Source organism: Gymnoscopelus braueri, assembly GCF_963280865.1.
Source record: "Gymnoscopelus braueri genome assembly, chromosome: 8".
Taxonomy (NCBI): domain Eukaryota; kingdom Metazoa; phylum Chordata; class Actinopteri; order Myctophiformes; family Myctophidae; genus Gymnoscopelus; species Gymnoscopelus braueri.
The window spans coordinates 42,876,968-42,901,097 of NC_137609.1; the positions used below are offsets into that span (position 1 = coordinate 42,876,968).

Consider the following 24,130-nt stretch of genomic DNA (forward strand, 5'->3'; position numbering starts at 1 on the left):
TTTAAAAATACACAACTTAGACATACATAACTACATAACACAGACTAAGACACAACAGATCAAAAGGGGGGGGGGTAAAATAACAATATAGGATTTTTTTAAGTGTGACTTTGTAAATAAAATGCAGGCAGGGGGTAACTCACCCTGCACCCCCATCCTCCCCACACACACACACACACACACACACACACCCACCCACCCTCCGCGCACACACGCGCGCGCGCACCCCCCTCCACAGCCGCTGCAGACAAGCAGTGATGGAAGAAGTACTCACATGTTTTACTTAAAAGTATCAATACTGCAATAGATATACTCCGTTACAAGTAGAAGGCCCGTACTGAAAATGTACTTGAGTAATAGTACAAAAGTATCAGCATCAAAATATACTTAAAGCACCAAAAGTAAAAGTACTCATTGTGCAGAATGTCCCAGTTCAAAATGTACAAAAAAACTTTTGAAAATAGCCGATCTACAAGCTCATAATGTGTTGCATCGCAACGCATTGTGGGCTTGTAGATCTGCTATTTTCAAATGGCCGAAATACATGTGTATGGCTGAAGTGGTTAGTGTGGTTTGTAATAATAATCAAAATCTACAAAGTAACTAGTAACTAAAGTTTTCATATAATTGTAGTGGAGTAAAAGTACAATATTTTCTTCTGAGATGTAGTGGGGTAGAAGTAAAAGTATAGAAAATTGTAAATACTGAAGGAAGTAAAAAATACCTCAAAACTGTACTTAAGTACAGTACTTGAGTACATGTACTTAGTTACTTTACACCACTGCAGACAAGGCAGCTGTTCCAGCCAAGCCAAGATTGTACAGTGGAGCTGCTCACTCCCATGGGCGAGTGAGCACTGAATGAGTGTTCATTAAAGCTATGCTGAGACAGAGCTTTCAGGATCAGAAAATTCTCTGAAGAGTTTTCAGTGTTTTCTTTAATAAAAATAAATAAATACATTTAAAAATAAGTCAGAAGTTGTAAACCTTCTCTGAATGGCAAATGGTTTACAAAAGTGTGGCTGAGAGTTGTAGGCTATGGTGGCATGCTGACAAGCTACCCCCCCCCCCCCAAGTTTGTGTGTGTGTGTGTGTGTGTGTGTGTGTGTGTGTGTGTGTGTGTGTGTGTGTGTGTGTGTGTGTGTGTGTGTGTGTGTGTGTGTGTGTGTGTGTGTGTGCGCGTGCGTGCGTGCGTGCGTGCGTGCATGTGTGTGGCAGGGTGTTGCTCAGAAGGGAGCTTAGCAAACCTTTCCCATGGTAAATAGGTTTAAAAAGCAATGTAGTCGATATCCTCCCTTCAGGGCACAGAGAGTTTTGCTCACTTTTCAGACACACTGCCTTGTCCCCTGCCGATTGGCTATAATGTCTGTGATGTCACCAGAGCATGCCTATAAGAAGGGAGTCAGTCTGCTGCTCCCACAGAGCAGCCAATGTGGCAGACTGAAAGACTGCATTCATGTGTGTGTGTGTGTGTGCGTGCATGCATGCGCGTGCATGTGTGACACACGAAACCAGGGGCTCCAACTGAGCTAAAGAGGAAGAGAGACTTTAAGCCGAAACAATAGCACCATAATACCACTTTGTGTTGTGGATTGGAAGGCACTTTGTGGATTATCAAGTTATTGGACTGCAATGCACACAGACCTTTAAGATTGTATGGACGAGACAGGAACAGGTGAGAGATGTCTAAGATTAGATTGTTACGGAGACAGCACATGCTTTGCCCATGCACTGTGTTCTGTTTTTTTTATATGAGGTACTGTATATGCAAATTGAAAAAGATGGATCCAGTAATTGTGCATTGATACTGTAGTTGCTGCAGCCACACGTGACCTGTTTAATTACTTCAAATAACCTGAGTGCACAGTTCATGTATTTACAAAGGTCACTCATCCTCATGTTTGTTTGTTAGGTTTGTTTATTTGTTTTAGAATAGTCTGACTGAGTTTTAAACCTTGGAATTCAACCTTTGCTTCTAGATCTCTAGCCACAAGTACCACATATCAGTGTAACCCGAACAGACAACACATAAAATAAAGCACAGAGGCCCCCAAAATAGCAGAAGTGAAAATACAAAAATAAAGAAATACATGACTACATGTTTGACTTATTGCGACAGTTACAGGTCGCTGACCTAAGTTAACACAGGTTGCTGACCTAAGATAATTTAGAAAGTAATAACTGCACGCACATATACTGTACATGACAATATTTTATGACAAAGCTCCTGATACGTTTGAGTCTAACTTGTCCTACGCATATTACAGAGTGACAATCCTTTGTCCTGCTTGACAACTTCTATATACGCTTACTGTGGTCAGAAAGTATTATTTTTTCAACAGAACAATGTGCCAGTTGTTGTGAAATACTCTGCATGTTGTGTTATTCTACAATGCAAAGGAACTTAAACTTTATTGCTTTTCATCCAACCCACTCCAAAGTGCACCTGATTCTTGGTTAGCATGTGTGCCATACATGTACCTTTGTCCTTGTTTGCTTTGTCTGTTTAGTTCACTAAGTGCTAATAAACATGTGTGCGTGTGAGTGCGTGCGCACATGCGTGTGCGTGTGCATGCGTGTGTGTGCGCACGCTCGTGTGCATCTGTCTGTCTGTCTGAGTCTGCATTCTTGTGTCTCTGTGTGCATGTGCATGTGAGTTTGTTTTAGTTGTCATGCACCACTACATAGCAACCTCTCCATTGTCATTGTGATATCGGTATATGTACGTAAGTAAATCAGTTGTGTTTTATCGTCTGAGTATGTGTTTATTGTGTGAGTGTGAGTGTGTGTGTGTGTGTGTGTGTGTGTGTGTGTGTGTGTGTGTGTGTCTGTGCATGCGTGCGTGCGTGCGTGTGCGTGTTTGTGTGTGACTGATTAAATAGGCCATCAAAAGAACCAACAGACCCTTCCTCGCAGATTGAACTAACATTGTGATAGACAGACAGTACATCACATCATTTAGCACTTATAGATAATTATCTCCAAACTGTTCTGTCGGATCTTTCATATTCAATCTTGATTGGCTAAGATTGGCTTCCAAAGTTTGCAGGAGTGGTTTGTTTTGAACAAAATGCCTCAAATCCTGAAAACAGTGTGCGATTTCTGTGATTTTCTTTTCAAATCAGCCTCATGGTGGCGCTATAACATACCGATTCGCGTTTTTACCTGTAACTGCACCGAGCTGCGTAAGATTTTGTATGCACACTCAGGCCAAGGAAAAACGTCTGCTCTGCATTATTCATATCTGCCTTTTATAGCGCCACCAGGAGGCCGACTTATGTGGAACATTTGTTTATATTATATTACTCCTTCAGATTTTATCCAAATATCACGCAAATCGGTACACATGGGCCCTCATTTATCAATGGAACGTTCAACGTACAAACCAGCTTATATTTGAGCCCAGGAGTTAGCTTACACCCACGTCCAAGTGAGATTTACCAAGCAGGTGTACCCTGTCAATTCTAGCGTGATATTTGTCTGCTGTTGATAAATGTGGCGTCGACTCGCCCCACCTGTTTTTCGACATGAAGAAACGGAATACGGAGGAACTTCTCCATCATGTGAAGTTACCTCACCAATCATCTCCGTGGATTCACACACAGCTACACAGCACACATGCCTATCATATGCGCGTGGGAATGGCACATGAGAGATAGATAGCCTGGGGCTGTCATCATAATTTGAATGTTTATGGAGTGATTGAGGAATGCGTGAACAGTAATGGATGAAGGCTGGTGTGTGGTGGGCTGATTACCTCCGATCTCCCGCTGCGGTCCCGTGGCCAAAAGCCGCGAAGAAGATCACTTGTGCTGGGCAGTGGCAGACTTCTCCATGAAAATATTCCAGCGCAGCTGTCCCCAAAATCCTCTCACATGTATGCGCTCATATGTCTCAACAGAGCCAGTAAAGCACTGTTAAATGGCTGATGATTAAGAATCTAACTTTTAACATTGTAAATATGTTATATTGTTTTTAATGGCGTGATTTCAGATGGTCGGACAATGCTGCTCCACATGTCTACGATGGAACAAACGGGTGTAGACAAATCCTACACGCCGTCAGACCAGATGTGAGATTTGAGCGGGCTGTACGTCAAAGTCAAAGTCACGATGGAATGATAAATGCCAACAATTGCGGTGATTTCGCCGTTCGCCCATTGGTCTACACCACTTTGATAAATGAGGGCCATGATCTTTATAGTCATGTGCTCAAGACGGATCTGTCCAATTTTTCATATTCCATCCTGATTGGCTAAGATTGGCATTAAAAAATGTTTTTATTGCTCCTACAGATTTTGTCCAAACATCACGCAAATCAGTACACATTATCTCTATGGTCATGTGATCAAGATGGATCTGTCCGATTTTTTCTATTCCATCCTGATTGCCGAATTCCGAACATTGCTGGCCCACAATAACCTACCTGACCTGGCGGAGACCTGTGCTCCGAGGAGCACTTTTTCTAGTTAAATGTTGTGTTATCCAGTAGGCTGAGCAGTGACTGATCAGAAACATGAAACCCTCGGCGGCTCTACATTATTTATGTATTGGATATCAGTGGAAAGACAGCTAGAGAATCTTAAAAAATAAAAACAACATCCTTGAGTAAGGGTTTCCAATGTAACACTTACAGTATTACATAATAGGCTATAAATTAACAGTTCAACTGAATGAAACTCAAAATCAGTCGCATACATATAGTACAAAAGTAATCTAGTGTTACATAGAGTACACTGGCTGAAAGCTTTTATGGACTGAAAGCACAAGAGATGCTGTGATAATCCTTTTTTACATTAGTGTCTTGTGCTGAGTCACATTACGAAATATATGGAATTTTTGCTTTTCAATTTAGTTCCTGAGATTATGAAACAGCGTCTTACTTTCTACAATGTTAAAAAAAATAAGACGTGGTTAGATCTCTTGGTAAGACCAGACTAAATTAAACATAGCCAAGGCTGATGTGTCATCGAAATCACTAACCACCCTAACTGCTACCTTGAGGCAGGTGATACTGCAGTATCACATGTATCAAATGGCGAACGGCCAGGCTAAGGCACAGTTTCCATAACCAGGAGGTCATCAGGCTGCTTAAACAGGCCTGAACCCTGTCGTCATTCCAATCTTAAATGCTCCCATTACACTGGCACTAGCACTTTTATCACATAATACAGTAAGTATGTCTGTGAACATACTCCCATTCCCACACACTTCAGCCATATTTACTCTGCACCTTAATCTTCATGTACATGCACTGATACTCTTCTTGCACTAATGTCTAGCAACAGATACCAGCTGCTACGCTCATGCACCTTATTTCGAAATCTCATCCCACGTTGTCTCTTTTGTTTTATTGTCTCGGCCAGGCCGAAAGGCATGGCGAGAGAGTATGTTTTCGCCCCTGTCCGTCCGTCCGTCCGTGTGTCCGTGTGTCCGTGTGTCCGTCCGTCCGTCCTGTCTGTGTGTTACCACCAAATCTCCGGCACCGTAGGCCCGGTCGCTGCGAAACTGTGCACACACACTCCCTGGATGCCAATTCAGAACCTCTGCCTCAAATTTTTCACATGGGCCTGTTATAGCGCCACCAGGAGGCCGATTTGTGCAAAACCCATTTTTTCCCATTACTCCTACAGTTTTTAACCAAACCTCATGCAAATCGGTACACAGTATCTCTATAGTCATGTGATCAACCCTGATCTGTCCGATTTCCCATATTCCATCCTCATTGGCTAAGGTTACCATCCAAAGTTTGCAGGATTGGTCCGTTTTGAACAAACTGCCTCAAATCATGAACGCAGCTTGCCATTTGCATAAAATTGCACACGCACATTCCCACTAGGCCGAGGAAGAAATGGCACTTAAAACTTTTCAGCCTCATGGTGGCGCTATAACAGGCCGATTTGCATTTTTAACTATAACTGCACCGATCTGCGTGAAACTTTGCACGCCTACTCCCTAGAGGCCAAGGAAAAACATCTGCACTGCATTTTTCACATCTGCTTTTTACAGCGCCACCAGGAGGCCGACTTATGTCAAATACATTTTTGGATATTAATCCTTCAGACTTTATCCAAACATCACACAAATCGGTACACAGTATCTCTATAGTCATGTGATCAAGACGCATCTGTCCGATATTTCATATTCCATCCTGATTGACTAAGGTTGACTTCCAAAGTTTGCAGGATTGGTCCGTTTTGAACAAAATGTATGAAATCATGAACGCGGCGTGCGATTTCCGTGAAAATTTGCACGCACATTCCCACTAGGCCGAGGAAGAAATGCCACCCTTTTCACATTGGCCTATTATAGCGCCACCAGGAGGCCACAATAACTTACCTGACCTGGCGGAGACCTGTGCTCCGAGGAGCACTTTTTCTAGTTCCTTCTTGTTTTCCTTCCCTTGCCCTCCCCCCTTCTGTCTCTTCTTTCTCTTTTCTGGAAACAATCAAAACGATGGAGCTTGCACAAAAACAAATTTCACACACTGTTACCTGTAAACTTGTGATGCGACAACTGACAATAGAGATGATTCTGATATTTGATATCAGCTGCTACATGATACACTGTATGTGTACAAGAGGCATCGGTTGAGTAGGCTAAACTATGTATATTTGATACGGCTTTGTTCTGATATGTTCTCATTTGTCATTTAAATGTAACCGCAATTTGTGAGTTCCTTGGCCAACAGGCGAAACAAACACTGGTACCTGTTTATTTTTAAGGCAATTGATGGGACTTTAATTACCATTGCATATTAAATCTCTGCTGGATTGGAAACCTGTAACACATAGGACACGCTCCAGTGACTGGCTCACGCTAAAGGTCCCCAAAGTAAAGACTGAACTGGGGACAGCCTTTTGTTTTAGTGACCCAACCACTTGGAATGACCTACACAGCTTAGATCTAAGATCTGTTCTCCCATAACATACGGTCAATTTCAATCCTTGATTGCAGACCTACCCACAAGTGTCTGCAACTGCATTTATATTTGTGTTGTATCACACGCTAGGGGAAAGGTTGTTTTATTTTGCTTCTGTTTTGTCATGTTTTATCATTGATATGAATATTGATGTGAAAATGAAATTGTGCTGTGATGTATCTCGACGACACTGCAAATGAGGGCAACCTCAATGTCCTTCGAGAATAAATAAAGGTTTGAAATGAAATGAAATGAGTAGCTTGTGCAAAAAAAAGAAACACCCTGTCACTCACACCCCTGCCTCGGGTGAGGGTAATAGGCAACCTCTTAGCACGACTGTGCATAACCAAAGGACGGCAAGACACACAGCTTTAAGGCAAGATAAAAAAAAATAGAGGTCCACAGCACACACTGTGACTTTGCAAAAACTCCCAGTCAAGGCTTTATTAGTGTGGTTGCCCGAATGGGCAACAAGGCAACCAGACTATTGTTTTACAGAAACTTTCTCTCTAGATAAACTTTTTTTCTATTCGCTACTCCTCCCACAGTTTATTTTTCCCAATTTAGTGCCATATGTCAAAATGACCGGCCTCACCGGGAATCGTGTGCTTGTATCTTGTTAAGAGATTGGTTGGATAGTTTTATTGATATTGATTTATTAGTGCATTAAATGTCCCCATCCACTTTAATGGAAAAGTGAAAAAACTCAAATTCAAGTATTTTTTTCTCAGAAACCGTAAGAGCTAGAGTTACCAGATTTGGAGGGGAGGTTTATAATTTAGTCCGAAATTATTTAAATAAATAATCACACCATTCGGCCTCATGGTGGCGCTATAACAGCCCACTTTACGTTTTTGGCCTATAACTTTTGAACCGTAGGTCCTAGAATAAAAATTTTTTATCTAGGGGAAAAAATTTTTCCCCCTAGATTCCTTGGGTCATGACGCAACTCCCCATATAGGCCACGCCCATTTGCGTCAGGATAGATTTTCCGCCATTTTGAATTTTCTTCAAAACACACTTTTAGCTCCTCCTCCCACATATTTTCTCCAAATTTCACAAAAATCAGTACACATTATCTTTGGACCCATGCGATAATCTGGAGTGAAACAGAATTTTGATAGTCCGTACCGTTCGTCCGTAAATGGCTTCCGAAGTTAGTAGGAGGGGCCCGTTTTACCAAAAAGGCCAAAAATCACGAACGAAACGTCCGGTCAATCCCAAATTGTTATCAAATGTCAAGGGTGGTTTACTCAACGAATCTCCAAAAGCATTTCCACTTTGATCCACAGGGGGCGCCACAAATGTACAAAACGTAACCGTTTGATGCAAAAACATGATTTTTGGGGGGATCACTCCTCTCAAAATGAAAAGCAGGTGATCTCAGGAGTTACAAGACGATGTCATTGGCCCGCTACATTTGTGGGAGGGGCCTATTTATTTAGTGGGAGGGGCCTATTTCTTAAAATCAAAACGCCATGTATCATGAACGCAGGATCCAATCATCACCAAATTCGAATGGCACGTCGCGCGGCCTCCGACGGTATTCCTCCAAGCGTATTCCTCAAGTCCCGGCGGCCGCGACCGGCGTCGGCGCAACCACACTTTGCAATTTCCCAGAATTGCGACGCGTCTAGTTGTAGATTGATCTACAGTCTACAACAACGCCTTGACTGTGAGCTTTTGCAAAGTCACAGTGTGCAGACTTTTATTTTTTAATCTTGCCTTAATCCACCGTTGGTCCTGCACCTGCCGTCCAGCGGATGTGCCAGTTTTAATTATTCTTTAAGACACACAGCTTAACAGAGTTTAACATATTTATTCTCCCAGTGACATATTTATTCTCCCAGTAAAAATAAAGGAGACCATCATACTTCTGTAAACAATATTTTCAAATACAAAACCTCAATTCACTCCCTCCGTGACAGTGTGGGGTCACACGGTCACACACCCACTGTCTCACACCTAAAATGTGAACTTGTGAAGTGACAAATAAAGTGAAATTAAGGTTGAAATGACACCTATGTATATGATATATTACCAGCCTAGTATCAAAAGAGAAAGGCCTCTCTTTCAAACCTAAGCATGTTTTTTCAGACCAACATTTTCCTATAGCCAGTTAATTGGCTTTGTGGACTCACCACTTTGGTCATTTTTAAATATCATGTACAGTAGTGTGATAGAAATGGCAATACTAGGCCCAGACCGCTGGCGTAGCGGTCCGGGCACCTAAGCGCTAAAGTAGCCTGACAGTGTGTCGCGGGTTGGAGTCCCGTTCCCGACTACCTTTGGACCTCTGTAGAAGTTAAAAGTAATGCGGTAATCCGGAACAGACAGACGAGCACACCTTAAAATAAAATCAGAGATGTAATTCTCTTTACTGTATTTGAAGCCAAAGATACAGTACATGGGCAAATTGTATTTGAAATGAAAAAAATAACCTAGAATGAACTAGCAAAATGCTATTTTAATGTTCTTTATTAAATGGAGAAAACCCCAGGCACAAAGACTGATTTAGATGTTAGTTTAACACTGAGGATTTTACGGTGCAGCTGGAATTTAATAACTGTAAGGCATCAGAAGGTTTTACGGTGTGTTTAGAAAACATTCACAACGGTGCAATGGCACAGCTCCATCAGTAATGAAATTGGAAACATTGTAATGAAGTTCAGCTAAACAAAGTGTTATTTCAAGCCTTTTAAACATCCACTATATCTGACCTGATCTGACCTGAGCAAAAATGATGTCATGTTTTGCAGCTACAGATGGAGAGCGTGAATAACTCCTCTGTGCCGTCTCCTGATGGGTCGTCGGAGAACAGCGATGCACAGCTCGTGTTGCTAGGTGCTCTAATGGCCGTTCTGGTGATGGCCATAGTCTTTGGTAAATGTTCCTCTACTTCATCATTCATTTAGGAAAAAAATATGTTTCAACAGCTTTGTTATATTCTACCCAGGGGAGAGGGGGGGGGGGTTACCCAAGCTCAATATAGATAATTATGCTAGAATTGGTCCTCGAAAGCAGGGGCATCTTTTTTTCTTTTGAATTAATAATGTTGTTTTTGTGGCACCTTTTCTAGGAAAAAAGTGGGAAGGGGCTTTTAGTTTTAGTTCTGTTAGAAAGTTGGAGCATTAAAGATATTACAAGTTTGAAAAAGTAATGTGTTTTACACCAGAAGGCACTGGCGAACCATAGTGATTGACTAATGACAAATGAATGGTTAGACACATTTGGGCTCAGAAACTCTCAGACTGGAATCGAATTTTGTCAAAAGAGCATTCACATTCTGGGCATTAAAGGGGTATGTAAAGAATCTGTACAATGGGGACACTTGACCTTGTATCCCAGTATGCCTACCTTCTATGAATATGGCCATTTTTCCACTTAAAGGTACAGTAGGGTAAGTGATTTTCTTTGGCTAAAATAAGTGTTAAATAGCTCTATATTCTTTTAGTACTCATTGCTATAGAGTGTTTGTTCAGTGACAGGAGTCTCCATGTCTCTCCAGCACTTTATTAAACAGAAAATGCATTTTCTGGTCAGGATACCAATTTTATCCAATCAGGATAGAGAACTCAGTCAGGATACAGATTAAACAAGTGAAATTGGAAGTGATGACACAAATAAATGAGCAGACAAAATTGGAACTGGAACACTATAAAAATGAAGCTGATAAATGGGTACTCTCTCCTGATTGGCTGACATTTTGTCACCTACCTGAAAATTTATTTTCTGTTTATTAAAGAGACAGGGAGACTCCTACTATCAGAATATAGTGCTTTAACCTTTTAACATAAAGCTTTTTGTTTAAAAAAAATATCACTTACCCTACCTTTAAACTATATACTCAAACTCAATTGACAGGGTCCCCCGGGGCTCTATCCTAGGGCCGCTCCTTTTTTTACGATTACGCATCGTGACACTACACTTGTAGATCAGCTATTTCTGACGAATGCTTGCCACAGAATAGGGATGTTAGGGTGCATGCGGTTAACACGGCAATAGCTGGTCTAACGGAGCTTTACTTTGACACTGTCTAGGTAATGTCCTGGTGATCACGGCCATCTTGCGCTTCCAGCGTCTCCAGACCGTCACCAACATCTTCATAACGTCGCTGGCTGCCGCTGACCTCATCATGGGCGTGGTCGTGGTCCCCTTCGGGGCCTCCTACATCCTGCTACGCACCTGGCAGTTCGGCAACTTGCTGTGCGAGATGTGGACGGCGACCGACGTGCTGTGCGTCACGGCCAGCATCGAGACGCTGTGTATGATCGCTCTGGACCGATACGTGGCCATCACCTCGCCGCTGCGCTACCAGACGCTGCTCACCAAGTAGGCCTGTCGCAATTATTACATAATCGCCTAATCGCAATTATTTTAGATAATCACAATAATGTTTGCATAATCGTCATAATCGTTTCCGTGTATAGAAAAATAGCAGAAATAGCAGATCTACAAGCTTACAACACGTCACGAAGCTTGTAGATCAGCTATGTCTGCTATTTTTCTTTTTTTGGAAAGTATAAAATTATATATAAATATATCAGTAATTTCTTTGTATATTTAAGTTATTTGTCATATCTGTCCTGTGCAATTTGTGATTATGAAGCCTAAAAAAGGCCAAACAGAAATAAAATTTGTATTCATATGTTCCAATGCTCAATGCCAAAAACGCAATTAAATCGTTAATCACAATTATTTGTGTGACAATTAATCATCATCTTAAATGTGTAATGGTGACAGCTGACAGCCCTATCACCAAGTAGGAGAGACTTGGCTTTGAAAGAGTTTAACACTTTGCTGCACTCATGGCATCCGGTTCACAATCAAAAAGATGACATAGAAAGCCAAAAGATTTATGACGGGTTTGACGAGAGTACAGCCATTTTAGCCTGTGGTTATCAGATGTTCTTGATACATTACTCTACAGATATTTGACTTTGTATTTTGAACGTAGGTCAATCATTTCAAACATTCCTGTAAAGAAAATGCTGCCCAATTTCTCTCTTTCATTTCCTCCTTTTTTTCTCCATTTCTCCGACCAGGCGTCGGGCCTTTGGCGTGGTGCTGGGCGTCTGGGTGGTGGCCGCCCTCATCTCCTTCCTGCCCATCCACATGAAGTGGTGGGTGTCCGACGACGAGGCGGCCCAGCAGTGCCTGGAGGACGTGCACTGCTGCGACTTCAACACCAACGTGGCCTACGCCGTGTCCTCGTCCATCATCTCTTTCTACCTGCCGCTGGCGGTGATGATCTTCATGTACGCCCGCGTGTTCCAGGAGGCCCAGAAGCAGCTGGAGAAAATCCGCGGGCGAGAGGGACTCTTCAGTCACTTGCGCCCGGCTCCCGCGGCCGACGGAGCGGAGGAGCCGCCGAAAGGGTCGAACAAACGGAACAGAGCGAAAGGGGAGGGCAAGCCGGCGATCAGCAAACGGCAGAAGTTCTGCCTGAAGGAGCACAAGGCTCTGAAAACTCTGGGCATCATCATGGGCACCTTCACCCTGTGCTGGCTCCCCTTCTTCATCCTCAACATCCTGACGAGCTTTGTGGAGCTGGAGAACGACCTGCCGTTCAGGTTGCTCAACTGGCTGGGCTACTCCAACTCGGCCTTGAACCCGCTGATCTACTGCCGCAGCGCCGACTTCAGGCACGCCTTTCAGGAGGTGCTGTGTCTGAGGGGCAAGCGGGGGAGGGACCCTTACTCCAAGCCCGCGTGTAGGACAAACGGGATCGCGGAGGCTAGTGATCTAAAGGGACCTCATCATCGGTCGGACCTTGCCCAGGGGTCTAGGTGGGAGGACAACTTGGGAAGACGTACCACAGACAGCTCGCTGTCTCTGGGTGCTTCCACCCCTCTCACTGGGGACAAAACTCTGGATTTAACCCCTGGTTCTCTGGCCCACCAGCGGACCAACAGCACCACCAGTGGGAGCTGTGAGGAAAACCTGGCCTCTGTCGTTTGACCAGAGAGAACGTTGGGATTATGTGAAGCACTGGATAACAAGACTGGGAGGTGCGCTAATGGACCGCTTATCATTCAGCGCTGTTACTGAAATACCTAGGGAGTATCACAACTGGAGAGTGTAATGGTGTGTGATGCTGTTATGGAATACATCTGGTCTGATGCAGTGTAGCACAGCAACATCATGACAGACAATGCTACAATACACACCCACAACCCCTGGAAGGGGTTGTTCTAACAAGAGAAACGTTTAAGAAGAATCTCACGATGTAACTATAATGTATGATGTAGCAGGCTACCGCTGAAGAAGAGGTCAACAAACCTTCCCTGGTCAATAAAGGATACAAAACGTATATTCTGAATCTGAACGCATCCATTGCAGAATATTTGATGTTTTGCTTGCTACATGGGCAGAGAGAGAGAGATTTTATTTGGCAATACTAAAACTAACATTTAAAATGTTTGAGGATGTAATACCCAATAAAGCCCATATATATCCATTGTGGCAGGCCACAATGGATATATATTGGCTGTTGTTACCCCACCCCCTTTGACCAAGGTGTACAATGTACATATTCTGGTCAAGTAACAACCATACAAATAACTCCTATTTGGTGGTTTTAGATAAACCATAATGCCTAGCAACAATAGTCTTCGTTGGCTGAATCTCCAAAAGGCTATCACCTAAACACAAGTCAATTTTATTCTTTAGTATCTTGTGAACATGTACAGTACATGTATCGTGTGTAGGAAAATATTATGTTTTAGTTAAGTAATTAAAGGATTTTCTGAGCTAAAAGGTATTCACACAGTATTTCCCGCAAGCATTACAATGGAACGCCACAAGGCATTATGATCAATGTAAAAACACCAATGTGTCAGCCGTATCTCGCCACAACCTTTTGCAATGCTTGCACATGCTGTAGCAGTTTTGCTAAGACAAGACGTGCATGAAAAAGGGAGTAGCTACAGTTTACAACTCTGAATATCTTCTATCTAAGTGTTTCATTTGAGACTCCCTCATAATAACCCTCCTAGAAAAAACAACAGTCTTCCCCCTGTGTCTCTCTGTCGTATTTAAGTATGTGTGTCTTCAGATGTTGCTTAAACATGGTAGGCGTACTTTCACACTTTATTTTCTTCTTCCTGTTTTCGCTCACCACCACCACCACCACAAACACTATTTATTGCTCATCTACTTAAGCCCTGCTGTTGTCAGTGTTTATTGAACAGTGTTTGCAATTTTGTCCACAATAAGTTACAATGATGTTGATCACAAATGTTTCAAAGTAATGCGTTATTACATTACTTGTCACTTAAAGGGATATTTCCCTTTCAAACATGTTTGGGGTCATTTTAACGTCTACTCAGGCTTTTGTGAGCACCCCGGACAGTTTTTAAATTGCTTGATTCAGTATTTACTTTTATATATTTCATATTCATTTTATCAGACACGCCCTCTTCCTATGGGGTACTCACAAGAGCCTGAGTAGACGTTAAAATGACCCCAAACATGTTTGAAAGTGAAATATGATATCCCTTTAAGCACATTAACCCCAATGTCGCTATTTTGGGCAAATTTGAAGAAAATAAAATCCCACTATTTTCACTATCTGTCTGACGACAAAGTACAGTATGGGGCGGGGCTTAAGTAGTTAACCACTTAAGTCCTACTGTGGGTTTAAGTGGCTAACGACTTAAATCCATAGCTGATTAGACAGCCCCCAAGGACAGGTAGAGTAGGGTTAGGGTTAGGGTTACAGTCTATGACTTTGTACATGTGTGTGGTGTGGGCTACATGAATGTGATAGCCTTGTGTTAAATATGTCATGTCATTGCCGTCGGGGGGAAACCTCATATCTATGTATGTCTGTCTTTGGGTTTTACCAATATTTTACCAATCAAAAAATTGTAATAATAATCTCATAACTCCATTGGAACGTAGGCTTTCAAATTGTCTGAAAAGTAATGGTTTTGGACGCACAGTATAGGTTTCCACCCGACAGCCAGGGTATGTTAAAAAATGAGGTCAAGCGGTATTTGCAAATAATGCTTAGCATCTGTTTATGCATTCCATTTTAACGTACCCTACCAGAGGTGTGAGGTTCACCGCCCCATGGTTGATGCAGTAGACCCCAATCCGTCTGGCATATCAAGCATATTTAAAACAAATGCCAAGTCTAATTTGCAAATACTCTCATTCTCTGAAAGTGGCCAGAAGGACACAATGAGATGTGCGGGCAGCACGCCATTCTTCGTCTACCTCTACTTGCAGTAATAGAAATGTCGCCTAATTTGTTGTGAAGATATGATGTGATGTGAATAAATGTTTTCTCAAGGACAAAGGCTCTGCATTGGTTTTGAGTCAGTTGCAGGCAGTCAGAAATAGACACGGTGAAAGACTTAATGTACCGAGAAAGAATGCTTGTACATTATCACCGTGTGTCTGGTGTCCCATTCCATCCTCTCCATGACGCAATGGTGGCTTTTGAAACGTGCTAAGATATAAATTCATGCATGAAGTGTGCCGCTGTGCCTCGTGTAGGCTAAGCTTTGGCTCAAGTTGAAGTGTACTCTAATCTAATGTGTTGTATACTCTATGAATGTTTGTGCATGATAGATGTGTGTGTGTGTGTGTGTGTGTGTGTGTGTGTGTGTGTGTGTGTGTGTGTGTGTGTGTGTGTGTGTGTGTGTGTGTGTGTGTGTGTGTGTGTGTGTGTGTGTGTGTGCATGCGTTCGTTCCTGTGTGTGTGTCATAGTGTGTGTGTGTGTGTGTGTGTGTGTGTGTGTGTGTGTGTGTGTGTGTGTGTGTGTGTGTGTGTGTGGGTGGGTGTGCGTGTGGGGTCTTTGTACAAGTCAAGGCCTTGACAAGCAGTGACAGGTGCTATAGTCACAGCAGACTAGAATCATCTGCTGAGGAAATACAAAGATATACAACCTCAACACGCACACACACACACACACACACACACACACACACACACACACACACACACACACACACACACACACACACACAAAGAGCCCTGCCATGCACCTCCCTGTTTTTCTTTGTGTTGTAGCAGGTGTGTGTGTGTGTGTGTGTGTGTGTGTGTGTGTGTGTGTGTGTGTGTGTGTGTGTGTGTGTGTGTGTGTGTGGGTGTGGGTGTGGGTGTGGGTGTGGGTGTGGGTTGTGTGTGTGTGTGTGTGTGTGTGTGTGTGTGTGTGTGTGTGTGTGTTGTCTATGTGTGTGATTGTTTCACAGCTGATACAGTGATACAGAGCCACAGTGTAATGTTGGCTTTGTGGTATACAAGGGTGTAAATCCTCCACCATTGACACATATTTACATATCAAATATTATTCCAGACAAAATGAGTGGTCCTATTTGCCAAATGAAGAACACTTCTCTTCCACTGAGAGCCAACCGTGTCAAAATAGATGACAGTGTTTGTGCGTGGAGCGAATGATGCCAGCACTCGCGTTCTGTCCTACTAGTACTTCCTTAATTAAAAGTCAGACGGGCAACATGACAAATCGATCGATTTGTCATGTTGCCCGTCTGACTTTAAAATAGCCTGAAGGACAGAATGTGAGTGCTGGCGTCATTCTCTTTTTATGTTGAACGTTTTGGAGCCGGTGCACCTGGCAAGTCTGGTGTTATATTGTTCTTTCTTGACTGTCGTTGTGCTCGCCAGTGGTGGGAAAAGTACTCAAATTATTTACTTAAGTAAAAGTATCAATACTGCAATGTAGAAATACTCTGTTACAAGTAAACGTTCAAAAAGTATTGAAAAGTACAAAAGTATTGAAATCAAAATGTACTTAAAGTACCAAAAGTAAAAGTACTCATTATGCAGAATGTCCCAGATCGGCTATTTTCAAATGGCCAAAATGTATATAGCCAAAATGAAGTGGTTAATGTATGTTTTGTAATAATAATCAAAATCTACAAAGTAACTAGTAACTCAAGTTTTCAAATAATTGTAGTGGAGTAAAAGTACAATATTTGCCTCAGAGATGTAGTTGAGTAGAAGTAAAAGTACAGAAAATTGGAAATACTCAAGTAAAGTAAAAGAAATACCTCAAAATTGTACAAAAAGTACAGTACTTGAGTAAATGTACTTAGTTACTTTCCACCACTGGTTATTATATTGTTCTTTCTTTACTGTAGTTGTGCTCGCATACCTCCTAGACCTAGTTTGAGTGTTTGTTGCGCATGGACCTCGGAAATATATGACCGTTTTAAAGGCTTTTGTATAAAATCAATCATGATTTGAAAGCTGGAGGCATTTTCTGCTGGTCCTAAGTTAGGCTACTATCCAATTCTTCCCCAAAAGAATTGGGGGAAGAATTGTCTACTCATACTGTAGCGACGCTTACAAACTTGAATGTCAGAACTAATAAAAGAAACAGACCACAGTCCATAAAAGAGGTGTCACAGTGTCCCAGGACTCATTTATAGCGTGCCAGTATAGGAATTCTAATGAAGCTGATAGGCTCAGTACTTCACAATATGGTGAAAGATAAGACAGCAGACAGCACATTGTCAAAGTGCTGAGCAAAGTATTAACTATTTAAACCCTATACTTATTTGACCGGAGACCCCTCCTGGTTCGCTCTACAATACATATCTTCAGCGAAAATAGCTGATCTACAAGCTCATAACACCTCACGTTTTGTGAGCTTGTAGAACGTCAATTTTCACTGACTGTTTGCCCCAGAATTGGGACGTTATAGGGTTCATGTGGTTAAGGTCTATGATTATGAGATGCATTCTTTTTGTCATCATTGGAACCCACCGTAGACCTACTTGGGTTCCAATCATGAGAAAGTAAAATTCAGCATCATTAATTCACCAGTGTTGACAAGCAAACACTGAATGTCAACGAAACTTCATTATCGTTAGTCTGGCTAATGTATACTTTGTCTCATGACCCTTTCAACAACTGTCAATCAACTAAAATTACAGTATGAATTCATCTATTTTCAACAAAAAAAGGGACCTGCAACAGCGCTTGTATGGAATGTCTTCAGGTTGTATTCAGCTAGAATAGCTCCCTATCCAGAACAAATACAACTAACAATGTAAACAGTATGCAACTAACAATATTATGCCTCTCAGAGAGAATTTCTTTTTGCATGAACTAATGCCTGCTTGCAACTTTTAATGAAAAGAATGTGTAAGGCGAAACACAGCTGAATTTACAATTTATGGCATCTAATAAAGGAAGGACATTAAACATTTTTTTTAATGTAATACTGTATTATACTTACAACTGCAAGTCCCTTATGAGAACAATTTAGCCAAAGCATCCAGATAAAAGCTAAATGTTTTGTGTGCGTGGGAACTCGTTTTAAACAAGCTTAGTGCTTTACGAGTTATCCAGTTTAGTAGACCTTGTATTGTGAATTGTACTTCCATGTACTGTTTATCATGTCTTACTAAATAAAGTACATCAATCAATCAATCAAGCCCCGTTAACAGCAGGGCTTTATGGATGGCGATGCCAGTCAGTCCGTCAGTCCGTCAGTCCGTCCGTCCGTCCGTCCGTCCGTCCGTCCGTCCGTCCGTCCGTCCGTCCGTCCGTCCGTCCGTCCGCCACTTTGGTTCCAAACAATGCATCTCAAAAGCCAGCGACTGGATTGCCACAGAATTAGCTGTGCACCTCATGCTCACATTTATATTTGCACACAATACACATGTACAATCTCATAAGCTAACAGGCAGATTGCTGGAAAAACTAATTTGTATTATTCCATGGTCTTAGTCCTAAGACCACCTAGTGACACCCTTGTGTCAAAATGTCCAATTGTTTTATGTTTTAAAGGCACTTTCCAGCTATTTAATTGTGGCACTTTATTTCACTTTAAAGGTTTGGGGACTCTAAGATTGAATGGCACTGTCAGTCAGTTCAAACCACTTTGGTTTTGTCTGTGTGTGTCTGTGTGTATTATGGGCTGTTTTGGACAGGTCATACAACACTCTACCACAGGCAGTGACATTACATATACATCTTATATTCACACACAAACACACTTGTTCAAGGACACGCTCAGACACACTGCATGGTCATAAACAAATAGAATCATTTCCACATACTTGTGTGTGCACACGTTACACACTGATATAAACATACAGACTCTGCGTCCAAACATAAACACAGACCCAATACACTCACAGGCAAAGACACACATCGTATATAAACACACACACACACGCACGCACGCACGCACGCACGAGCACACGCACACACAGTATACACAGCTTGCATAGTGCATGGGCAAACGCTCAAAGGAAAATGTACATGGTTAACGTCAGGTCTCGGGTGAACTTTGTCAAATTATATTTGACAAAGATGGCTAACTATTTCAGCGGAACATTTGATGTAGCTAATTGTATATATCTGTGTGCACTGTGCAGAAGGGTTCAATATCCTGGCTAACTTCAAAGTCAGTTAAACACATGATGCATATGCATTATCTCACTATATCACCCATGGAAACAATTACAAATGCACAAAGACTCACAAACTGACATGCACTGTAGAAACCCCAGATGACTGATGACTCTGTGTGTGTGCACATCATAAACACATTTTGCTGAAAATGAGCAGCCACTGCCCTGGGTAAATAAAGAACAAACAAAAAAAAACACATTGCAACTGTGCATGCCGCACTTTCAAGTCTTACTTTTCTAAACATAAACACTGATACACTGGCTGATATAAACATTTCTGTAGCAATACATAAAACATTGCATGAATGTATGCCTAGAATATAGTGTGTGTGTGTGCGTGCGTGAGTGTGTGTGAGACAGCGAGGGCGAATGGTACCTAGCATATCGCAGATGATGGTTCATAGCAGTTCTGAGGGTTCTGTTTGGCCTTAAGCTGAACCTTCTTCTCTTGCCAAATGTCTGGGTGAGACAGATAATATGCACACGCATCGACACGCACGCGCACATTCTCCGTCTGTTTCTCGGCCTACTTTATGTGATTATCTCTAGGGACTGTGTCACACAGAGAGACGACAGCCAGAGGAATTAAAGACATACTCTTTCAAGAGAAATATGGTCTGAGCCCTCCAGCGGCATTTCCAGTCATCTCGATCTTCCATGCTAGCTTGCCAGTACTTTCCTCCCCTGCACCATGTTGAAACAAAAAATCGACTCATGTGGATCACCGGGTGCTTTTTAATCCACTGAGCAACGAGCACATTATGAGCATCTCAAAATAAAGAAAAAAATATTTTCTTTAAGTCTTGTCTAAGGAGTTTTCCTTAACCTCCATGCAGTGAGCGAGTCTCCTTCTGTCAGTTTACCCTTATGTTTTTCGAGATCACCGCACCTGCAGTTAATCTTCACCAAAAGGACAAAGAAAGGCGCAACATTCTCCTGTTCTTCACCAGGTCCACAACATGGGAATGGCATGGCTGCTAGACTCCTTCTTGTCACCATAAAAATTACTTATTAAACATTCCACAAAAAAAGCCTATTAAACAGTCAACAAAAAAAGCCTGTAAAACGGAACACCATAAGACAGTGGAGTGTGAGTGTCCATCCACACCCTGCATTTACCTTTGAAGAGGAACACTTTGGAGCCTGGCAAGCTACACACATGCACTAAACACGTACTTGCTGATGCAGAGTGTTCCAAATTTCAGTACATCTATATTTAAACGCTGAACGATGTCCAAAACATTATCCTGGAGATCTGATCAAATCTGTTCTTTTTTGGCTGAAATTCATTTAAACTTCACTAATGATGAAACCAATCTCCTTTTTAGGTGTGTTGCATCCAGTTGGGCTGAAGTGAATAAACAGGCGGCTTCCTGCGCTCAGAATATATACAATAAAGAACACACACATCCACAAGGAAAGTTACTACATCAATACTTTTTCAACATGTGTTTAAGCTTCCCTAATTTAAAACACTGATATTTGTAATACTTGGCAAGACAGCTAATCGCAAGACAAAGTCACAAAACACACCTGACTTTATACAGTGCAGTGTCCCATTAGACCTAAGTCATCATCCCTGTAAACATTCATTCATTGTGTTTGACAGTGTTTGACAGACACAGTACACATAGTTTTCGCTCTGGTGTAAATCCAACCAAGAACAGAGAACATGCTTTTTCTCTGTCACTCTTTCTATCTATTTATCGTTCAGTCTCTCTCTCTCTCTCACGTCTTCTTGGTCTATGTCTCTCTCTCTCTCCTTCTCAGCCGGTTACCATCTCCTTCACTTCACTTCAATCTGTCTCTCTCCTATATTGGTCTGTCCTATACATTAAACAAATGTTGGGTCACAGCAACGATACATTAAGGCAGTAAAGGAAAGATAAAATCAAATAAGATACAAAAAAACATTAGTAAAACTTTGATGATAAATTAAATTACATAAATTGTCATAAAAGAACAAAGTTATAAAGGTAGGTTTTGAACCTGCATTTAAAAACATTGACCCTGTGAGCTATAAATCGAAGATGAAGTACAAATTAGGCGTCAGAATTTAGAGGGCTGTCCCAGAGTCTGGGCCGATCGGAGCTGAAAGCAGCCATCTTCTGGGGGAACTTATTTTAGGTTCTTTGAGGACCTCAAATGCATTGGTAGCACGATGATGATTTTCTTTGGGGTAAATCCATGGAGCTTTAAAGCCGTAATGTACCGTAATGTAAGAAAAGGACATCTGACTCCCCTCTTCATTTTTAACAAGTAAGAAAGCTGAGGGAGACATTGGACAGGACGTGCTTGCCTCCACTCAACCATCAACAGTTAAGCCTCTAATTAAGGCAAATACTCACACTTAGTCATATTAGGTATTTTAAGTACAGCACTAAGGTTTCACTGCTGCTAAATATAGAGAGGTGTGGCATTTCTGGTACAATTCAACTGTGTCATCAACATGAGTCTGACGTCTGTGGGCAGGGAGGTGTGTGTGCGTGTTGGGAGGGTACGTGTCAAAGAGGGCCTCTGTGTGCTGTCATAATGTGTGTGTGTGTGTGTGTGTGTGTGTGTGTGTGTGTGTGTGTGTGTGTGTGTGTGTGTGTGTGTGTGTGTGTGTGTGTGTGTGTGTGTGTGTGTGTGTGTGTGTGTGTGTGTGTGTGTGTGTTTGAGAGAGAGAGAGACTGTGAATGCGCATGAGCGTGTGCATGTTTACCATGTTTTATTACCGTAACTTTGTGAGGACAAAAACAATTTGATTGGGCCCCGTGAGTGTGCTATTTTTATTTAAAATTACCTAGAGGGTGGGTCAACCTAGGAGGCTAGAACTGTGGACGTCACAAATGTGACATGTGGACCTGCGTGTCTCAAAGAGAGACATGAAAATGACGTCTCCATTCCGTCTCCGTAGCTCAATTCACAGAACGACGTGGAATAGTGTCACTACATTTCTGCCTTGAACAGGCCGTGTAAAAGGTGCTAGAAAGAGAGAGAGAGAGAGAGAGAGGCAGTAAAAGCACAGTAAACACAAAGAAAATAGACAGACACAGAGATATCCAATGTAGTTCAAAAGTACTGTTTACTTCTTTTTGTACTAAGTACAAAGCAAAAAAATAAAGAAAAGATAAGATCTGAGTCTGACAGTGCTAATGCTTACAATACTACATACAGTGAAATGAACACTCACAGTTTACTGTGTAGATGATATGTGCTGCTGAGTGCAATTGTGTTGCATGCCAGGTTTGTTGGCTCCCACAGACGAGGGAGTGTCTGTCTGCTGTGAACGTCTGCAGCTGTCACAGAGAATACGCACTTCCTGACACATTTTCAGAGGTGGGGATTGACCTCCATGCGAGTCTTCCACACTAAGAGGAAAACCCTCTTATCCTGTGGATGAATTCCAACTGTGCACAATAAAACCCTCAGTGTTCATTTAACTCTGACTGAGAGTGTGAAAATGAACCACATTTGCAGTGGTGGAAAAAGTACTCCGATATTGTACTTAAGTAAAAGTATCAATACTGCAATATAGAAATACCTTGTTAAATAGTGAAAGTCCGGAATTCAAAATTTACTTGAGTAAAAGTACAAAAGTATTGGTATCAAAATGTACTTGAAGTACCAAAAGTAAAAGTACTAAAATGTTTGAGCTTGTAGATCGGCTATTTTCAAATAGCCTGGGTAAGTACAACATTTGCCTCTGAGATGTAGTGGAGTAGAAGTAAAAGTACTGCAAATTGGAAATACTCCAGTAAAGTAAAAATACCTCAAAATTGTACTTAAGTACAGTACTTGAGTACATATACTTAGTTACTTTACACCACTGCACATTTGCGTGACTTTTCAAGTCAATTGTTAAATTAACACTAATCCCAGTCATGCTAAAACAGCTAAACTTTTGGCTTTCCAGGATTTGTGGTAAAACTGACATAACAGGAAGGTCTACCCTCCTTCAACAATTCCTGCTGGGAATGTCCATTCATGAGCAATTAAGCTTCCCAATCTACAACAACCATTGTAGGAGGCTAAGGTTGTACCTCCTCAAAGAGAACTACTGTACATAAGGACAATGAATGACCGGAAGACATTCATTTTCTATGGGTGGGTGGTTTCCATTACATGTCGGCTGCGAGGGGCTCAGGTGTGACATTTTCTTGTCCGACTGTGGCTGGAGATGCAATTATTCACTGATATAGTAGATGGCTAGATGTCAAGGGAGAATATATTGGTACTATATCATAGATATAAAGGAACAGAACAGCCCTGCTGCCATGTTTACCGAGGAGCTGATGGCGCTTAGGCTTAGTGCTATGGATACCATAACCAACACCTCTTCATACAGAACCAAAGCATCACAGAGGCCCCTCTGATTGAACACTTGTTTGACACAGAAGCACAGCATTGCAATGAATGGAATGTCCATTCTACCGTGTACATTTTTCAAATTTTGTCCAACAAAAAAAAAAGTGAGCAAAATATATGATAATGCATTTATGCAGTTAAGTATTCTCGGCATATGCTGTCCTGTATTAGCATACATTCAGTACTACTTAAGTGAAATAAGTAGTACATGCTTAGTTCATTTGCCTAACATAAACCCCGGGCCGGTGGCCTGTCATTCATTAATTGGTGCACCATGATCACCCTACGGTTTGGCAAAAGTTTTGGTCTATTGTACTCCTCTATTGGAGGAAGCAATTCTTGCTGAATTACTGGCAAGCCAACAGTTTTACTGAACTTCCTCAGTGCATTGTCCTTTTTCCTCAGTGGATCCACTGCATTGTCCTTTTCATGTCCCTACAGCCTTCCAGGGCAACATCATA

The 24,130-nt window shown here is 41.9% G+C and overlaps 1 protein-coding gene across 3 annotated transcripts; it reads left to right on the forward strand.

The window, feature by feature from the left end:
- Positions 1-1,446: 1,446 nt before the first annotated feature.
- LOC308089693 (beta-2 adrenergic receptor-like) lies at positions 1,447-15,187 on the forward strand. 3 transcript variants are annotated; one of them, XR_013933536.1, is made up of 5 exons: positions 1,447-1,674; positions 9,680-9,803; positions 10,961-11,252; positions 11,966-13,626; positions 13,728-15,187. XR_013933536.1 is itself a non-coding variant. In XM_080434556.1 (4 exons), exons 2-4 carry the CDS (start codon positions 9,686-9,688, stop codon positions 12,879-12,881), a joined length of 1,326 nt encoding a protein of 441 aa, XP_080290682.1. In that variant the 5' UTR covers positions 1,447-1,683; the 3' UTR covers positions 12,882-15,187. The 3 variants fall into 3 exon arrangements, 2 of the variants coding, with proteins under 2 accessions (XP_080290682.1, XP_080290681.1); XM_080434556.1 differs by having other exon boundaries at positions 1,447-1,683; positions 9,686-9,803; positions 11,966-15,187; XM_080434555.1 differs by having other exon boundaries at positions 11,966-15,187.
- The last annotated feature ends 8,943 nt before the right edge of the window (positions 15,188-24,130 follow it).

What these genes read in the sequence shown, in the direction of transcription:
- LOC308089693 (XM_080434556.1), top strand. Translation starts at nt 9,686, where the DNA reads ATGGAGAGCGTGAATAACTCCTCTGTGCCGTCTCCTGATGGGTCGTCG. An exon ending in GGTGATGGCCATAGTCTTTG is followed by an intron (nt 9,804 to 10,960) that starts GTAAATGTTCCT and finishes GACACTGTCTAG; the next exon opens with GTAATGTCCTGGTGATCACG. An exon ending in TACCAGACGCTGCTCACCAA is followed by an intron (nt 11,253 to 11,965) that starts GTAGGCCTGTCG and finishes TTCTCCGACCAG; the next exon opens with GCGTCGGGCCTTTGGCGTGG.